This window comes from Crocodylus siamensis, chromosome 2, assembly GCF_052110815.1.
Source record: "Crocodylus siamensis isolate JL-2025a chromosome 2, ASM5211081v1, whole genome shotgun sequence".
Classification (NCBI taxonomy): Eukaryota; Metazoa; Chordata; order Crocodylia; family Crocodylidae; genus Crocodylus; species Crocodylus siamensis.
Window position 1 is genome coordinate 172,593,250 of NC_143396.1, and position 6,730 is coordinate 172,599,979.

General features: G+C 51.6%; 1 protein-coding gene across 1 annotated transcript; it reads right to left on the reverse strand.

Moving 5' to 3' along the window:
- Nucleotides 1–451: 451 nt before the first annotated feature.
- Nucleotides 452–2,245, reverse strand: LOC149871333 (interferon-induced transmembrane protein 3-like). The gene is made up of 2 exons (XM_090034611.1): nt 2,057–2,245; nt 452–568 (listed from the first exon to the last, which is right to left on the reverse strand). The coding sequence occupies exons 1-2, from the start codon at nt 2,243–2,245 to the stop codon at nt 452–454; spliced, it is 306 nt and encodes a 101-aa protein (XP_089890737.1).
- Nucleotides 2,246–6,730: the final 4,485 nt, after the last annotated feature.

The window sequence follows — 6,730 nt, forward strand, 5'->3', positions numbered from 1 at the left end:
AGCATCTCTGTCGAAGAGAGACCTACAAAAATAAATCTCTCAAGATAACAGAATAGAGTATCATAAGCAGAGGAACATGGCTCTTTCCCAATGGCAAGCATCAAGCTCTCAGAAGGCTTTGGAGACTAGGCAGTTGGCTAGTAGCATAAGAGAAAGTGGCTGCAGACATCCATCTCCATGGTGCTGGCTCCTCCAGGGAAAGGGCATCAGGATGCTGCAAGGACTTTTGTGCAGGCTGTGTCAGGAGATGGGGGCTGAGACTCCAGGGCTGCACTGGTGCCATCTGGAGAGCATTGGCCCCTTTATCAGCACAGTCACTTTCCACTTTCATTCCTAGGAATGCAACAGGAGGGCGAGCAGCCATGAAGCTAGGAAAGTGAAGCTGTGTGCTGACCTCAATGCTGTAGCTGTGGTTCCAGGTGGAGTTTGATTTGTACCCGTGGAAGTTCACCTAGACTTTCATGATAAGCAGAATGATCAGCACCAGGATGGTGATATTCAAGTACTTGGCAGTCTTGCCATAGCTGACTGTACCACTCATGTCACCCAGAACTTTGCAGTCTCTTGCCTGGTGGAGGAGAGGACAAAGAGTAAGGGGAAATCATGTACTTTTTGTCAGAAGCATCTATGGACATCTTGGGTCCTTATGGACCATGAATTTCAGGCTTCAGCTCTGTCATGCTCCTGAGAAGCAGCAAGGAGAATGGAGGCCTCCCACTGTAGGACTCTAGTGTCACCCTTGGCTCTCTTCCCTACCAAGGCCTCCTCTCACCCTCTTGATCAGGCTGCCCATATGCACCAATGCTGTGACACCAGCTCTGCTGAAATCCCTTCGCCTGTAGATTTCCTCTCACCTCCATGTAAGCCACTCTAAGCTCCATTTCTCGCTGCTCTCCAGCACATGTGGAGCCCAGCTCTCTGTCCAGATGAATGTCAAGGTCACGTTCAGCTTCGTCTGGATTTGCCTTATCTGATTTTACCAGATTTCCCCTTCCTGTTCCCCAGCACTGTCTATCCTGCCACATAGCCTTGACACTTGTGCTCCAACTCCCTGTATTGTGCCTTTTCCCCAGCGCTACATTCATCTCACAGACCCTAAAGCAGGGGCTGGCAATTATTTCAGGCGGATGGCCGCTTACTGAGTTTTGGCAAGCCATCAAGGGCCACATGACAGGCAGCCAGGGGCAGATAAATATGCAGTTTCTAAATTTTTAAGAAAAATTAGGGGGTCCCGCGGGCTGCATTTTGCCCACCCCTGGCCTAAAGACACAGCACTGCAGAGGCAGAGTTTGACCCAAAAGGGGCCCTGACACTCAGCTGTGCAGAGACAGGGTCATCCCCGTGGCCTCAGAGAACCAGTCGATCGCCCACTGAGTGCTGGGCACTGGTGAGAGCCTGTCCAGGGAGGGGAAGTTACTGGATGTCCCTCTGTTCCAGTTAAATGACCTAATCCAACTTATCAGCCCAAGGGCAGAGGAAATCACAACTTGTGATTTTGCTACTGGAAAGGGAAACTCACTTTCTTGTTAGGCGATAGTACTTTGACTGAGGTACTTTCCCACTTTCACTTCCAGTGGGAAGATCTTGCTAGTTATCAACTTTATGGATATGGGAGCCTTCTCCCTAGCTTGCTCCTGTAGCCATATAGCTGAGGGCAAGCAACACTCGGGGCCATCCGAACTCTGAGCCTTAAGGCTTAGACCTGCACGCTGGATGCCTCCAAAGGATTTGGAAGCATCTGAAGGCCCGGGCGGGGGTGGAGGATGTTTACTGGTAGTAGGGTTGGCTCTTGACTGACTCACGGATTTGAAATTTCATAGACATCAGGACCGGAAGGACCTCGGAAGACCACCGAGTCCAGCCCCCTGCCCAAAGGGCAGGAAGTCAGTGAATTGATTTGGCTGATTTGACTTGGAACACCAAAAACATCCTTAAAGAAAAACCAGAAAAACTTATCAGCCTGACGGAAGTTTCCTTCCCCCCGCAGCACTCGCTCTTTCAGTCCGGGTGTGAAGGACCGCAGTGTCCCACCCGCCCCGTCCTGCCCTGCCCCCACCTTGATGGAGAAGGCAAGCGCCAGGAAGCCGAGGCAGCAGGGGTTGCAGAACACGGTGTTGAAGAAGGACCAGAGCACAAAGTCGCGGGGCAAGGGTGCCCAGGGGCTGCTGTCGGGGGCTGTGGGCTTGCCCCACTCGGGGCCATAGGGCACCAGGGCGATGCTCACAGCACACGGGCTGCCCTCCATAGCCGCAGGCGCCGCAGCCGGACAGTGCCGTGGCGGGGGCAGCACAGGCACTGGGGCCTTGTGACTTCTCCGGGTCCGCCCCACCCTGCCCACCGGGGCCGAGCTGCTGTGGGGGGTGCGGCCCAGGGCAGGGGGCTGCCAGACTGGGCTGTCCGGGGGACCCTGAGATCCGGGGGCGGGTCACAGAGCCAGGGAGAGGGGAGGAAGGAACAGAAGAGCAATCCCAGCCTGCTCCCCGGCCCCTGCAGAAGGACCTGCAAGCACTGCGGAGGGGCCTGTAACTCCAGCACTGGACCCTTCCAAGACCCATCCATGAAGCTGTGGTAGACTAGAGAGCATCATCCGGTCGAGGGCTTGTTGCCACCACCCACTTTGCCATTGGCAAAGCATAGGGGGTGCACATGGGTGTACGGGCACCCCCTGAGCATGGCAGTGCACCCCTTGCGAACACTGCCGGCAGCACCTGCGGGCCATTGCTGCTCACCACCCTTCCCCACCACCAACACCGCCAGCAGTGTCCGCGGACGGTCCGCGATCACCCCTGGCTGCTGCCAATACTGCCAGTGGGATCTGCGGGTGGTCTCCGACCACTGGTCAGCACTCACCACTCCCCTACCCCAGCATGGCTGCCTGCAGGAGCTCCCCGCTTACTACCGCCAGGCTTCCACCACCAACAGTGCCGCCACTGCCTGTGGGAGCCTGCCGTGCCCCCCCCCCCGCCTCCAGGGGCACATGGCATTCATGAACTTTGCCTTCCTTGTCTTCTAGCACAAAAAGTCAACAGGCACTGAGGCAGGCTCCCTCCGCAGTTCTGATTGCACAGAAGCATAGAAACTGAGGGTTGGAAGTAGAATGGCCATCATAGAGGACACTCTGTTTTTCTGCTACTCTGTCCTCTATTGATACGAAACCCAACACCTTTATGTCCTCTATTTTTCTGAAGAGAAAAATAGAGGACATAAAGGCACGCGGTTTCGTATCAATAGCAGACAGAGGACAACTGGACTGTGCTCTATGATGGCCACCCTAGTTGGAAGGGACCTCAGGAGGTTATCTAGTCCAACCCCCTGCTCAGAGCAGGACCAGCCCCAACTAGCTCATCCCAGCCTAAAGCTTTGTCTAAACCAGTCTGTTCCAGTGTTTAACTACCCTTCTCCTGAGAAAATTTTTCCTAATTTCTAACCTAAACTTCCCTTGCTGCAACATGAGACTGTTGATCTTTATTCTATTATCTGCCACCACTGAGAACAGTCTAGCTCCATCCTCTTTTGAACCCAGCTTCAGGTAGTTGAAGGCTCCCTCAGTCTTCTCTTCTCCAGACTAAATGAACTCAGTTCCCTCAGGCTCTCCTCATAATCAGGAATCTGGGTTTTCCTTTTGCCAGCGGGGCAAGGCACAGGCAAATCAGGGCTGCTCAATGCCACCAAGCAGTGTGGGGTACAGCCACAGATGGATTCATGTGCTCGTGAGGGAAGGGGTCAGGAGGAGCTCTCATTTTCTATAATAAAAAGCCAAAATCAAATCCCAAAATATATAGATATTTAAAATCTTTTTTATTATAGTGATTAAGGCACTGGTAGGCTTCCAAATTGCTTTTACATTGTAAATATACCAATAAAATATTGTGTTCAATGGATACCTATACCTATATATATATATATACATACATACATATATATATACATATAGTCATGGAAAAATGCAGATTTGGGGGTTTTTAATCAGAGAACTTTGGATTTTTTTTTATCAGAGATTTTGGGATTTTTAGTCAGAAAACAGGATCCCTGCTCATAAATTATGAGCCCCAGTTCTTTGCTGCAGTTTGGAGCCAGGGGGTGCTCCCTGTCCAGGATTGTCCCTGCAGAATAACTGTGGCTCTGCTCTTAGGTTGTGTGCCCCTGCTCCCTGTGGACAGCAGGAATCAAGGCAGGGGGAACCCCAGATCTGCCCAACAGACTTCTCAGGGGCATGAAAGGGCTCTCCCAGGAGCCCTGGTAGCCCAGGAAGGAACAAATGCAACACCCTGAATCCAAGTGCATATTTTACACTTTTCCCAGAGCCTGACAAAGGTACTTTGATCCCGAAAGCTTGCATAAAAGGACAATTTTCTTGTCATTTTCCAGTTGGTCTAATAAAAGGTATCATTTTGGAACCAAGAGTTCTAGTTTTTTGTGTGTCTTACCCTGGGAAATTCTCCCCTCCGCTCCAATGCAAGCTCATTTTCCCCTGGGGTGCTGTTCATCTGTACACTCTTACCCAAGAGGTGGTTACCACTGAACATTGCCTCAGTGTTTCTCCTGCTCCTGTCATCCCTCAGTGTCAGGGGCTGGCTACAGAGTGAAGTACCTCAGAACCAGAGTGCTACTTCTGCTGTCAATGCCCTGAGGTAAGGTCAGAGCAGCTTGTTTCCTAGGGAAAAGGAAATGGCTTCTGTGGCAGGCCAGTAGGGGGCGCTCCTGCATTGAGCCACCCACCTCCCTGCGCCCTACCACCTTCCAGGCTCTGAGTGCCTCCCTAGGGGTGACTCGTGTCCGGCTGACCCCCTTCCTGGAGCACACTCGCTAGCCTGGGGGTAACATAAGCTGCCACCACCCTGAGAAGGGACTGTCTCGGCCCTGTGTCCTCGGGGAAACACAGGCCTAATAGTCCGACAGGTACTAGACCCAGTACAGGCACTTGGGGCACTTCCCCAAGTCGGGGGCCAAAAAGAAAAGTCTCCCTTAGTCCGCAGACCTAAGGGGTCTTTTAGGTATAATTTAGACCCACCCCTCAATAAGTCTCCCACACCGGTCACAAAGGAGAACTTTGTTGATTACAGGGGTAGGGTGCAAATAGGGTACAAGACTGAGAATATCATAGAAATCCTAAAGAGCAAACAGTCTGGCTGAGGTAGCCTTTTGATCACGCATCTGAGTTACTGCCAGCTAGATATCTAATCAGATCTCGAGTAGCTTACTCACCAGCATCATCCTGAGGCTGGTGGAGATTCCCTCTGGAGGCAGGCCGTTCCTAGCTCATAAGTTTTGGGGGAGAGAGCCAGTTTCAGACGGTAAAGCTCATCTCTAAGTCTAAGTCCCCCGCGTGGCTGCTGCCCCCTCCTCCTGGGCAGTCTTAACTTATATAGCCCCTGTGACCTCATTCACCTGGTCCAGTGGAGGCCAGCTCCCATTGGCTGTCGGCCAACCAATTTGAAATACATCACTAGTTGCCGGGCAGACTCCAGCCCACCAGGTAGATGCCCCTCACCCAGGTAGCCAATACCAGTCACGTAGGCAGAGGGAGCAGGTTTCTGCCCTCCCTCAGGAATGTAGCCAGCTCAGGTTACCTAAAGAGGTAGGGTAAGGGTGTGTCTCCTCTGCTGGACCCATCCTAATCACATTGTCACAGGGCAGAGATTTTGGGGAGAAACAAAGGTAGCTTTCTGCCACAGCTTCTGTATATGCCTTAACCTAAAAGTGTTAAGGCATGCATATGGGTACAGAGTGCTTCCTGTAACACAGTGTTGGGGCCAGAAAAAGGCTATATATTTAGCCAGAATCCACATCTACCCCAACTCCATGTAAACCTTGCATGGTCAGCGGATGTCGAGGTTGCTACTAAGAGTCTGATAATGAGAGGAAATTGCAGCCCGGAACCTTGCCCCATCCAGATGTTCACAAGGCTTCTAATAGCAGCCCTTCTTCACTAATTCTGGGGTAGTTAAAGGGAGTACAGTAAATATAAAGTGGATAGATACAGTCCCACTTGGTGTAATGAAGTAAAGTTACCAAATGGACAGTGGACCTGAAACATGCTCTGTACCTAAGTGACTTATGAATGGTAACAGTAGCCAACACAATGGGGCTGATATTGTGTTAACTAAGTTATTATACACTTATCCTGTATGGACAGAGGTGGAGTATACTTTGTTAGCAAGCACCCCAGAAATTCACACTTTATCTAGCACTGGCCTCAGGGTGACTTGTAGGCCTGTCCTTTTCTGATCCCCTACAGGCAGACTCTAGGATGGGGGTTAATCACACACTTGATGCTGCAGAAAGGAACACTTTTTGGGCTCTCTCATCCAGGAGAGTTTGCTTTAGTGTCAACTGTATTCTCACGTTACAGTTCATCTCTTCTGGACAATCAAAGTCCATGCAGTGCAGAGTCTGTGTGGTGCCATGCCCTCCTGGAAAGTCTACATGCACGGACACAAATCTACTGCTGTATCCCAATCTTGGGCTCCTGCAGAAATACACTGCTGGCTTTGAATTCCAGAGAGCCTGAATGGTGGCCTTGACCTTCATGTGGACAGAAGGGTGAGCACCACATGTATTGAAGCAGTGAGAGGTGCAGCCCAGGGTAGCTGTCACAGAGGTGAAAGAATTGGGGGTGGATCCCAGACCCCAACCCATCCCTGCTGTCTGTCCCTGCAGTAGCATCATTGGACTCCAGCCCTACCCCTTCACCCCATCAGCATTTTGGGGCCATGGAAGAAGCACAGGA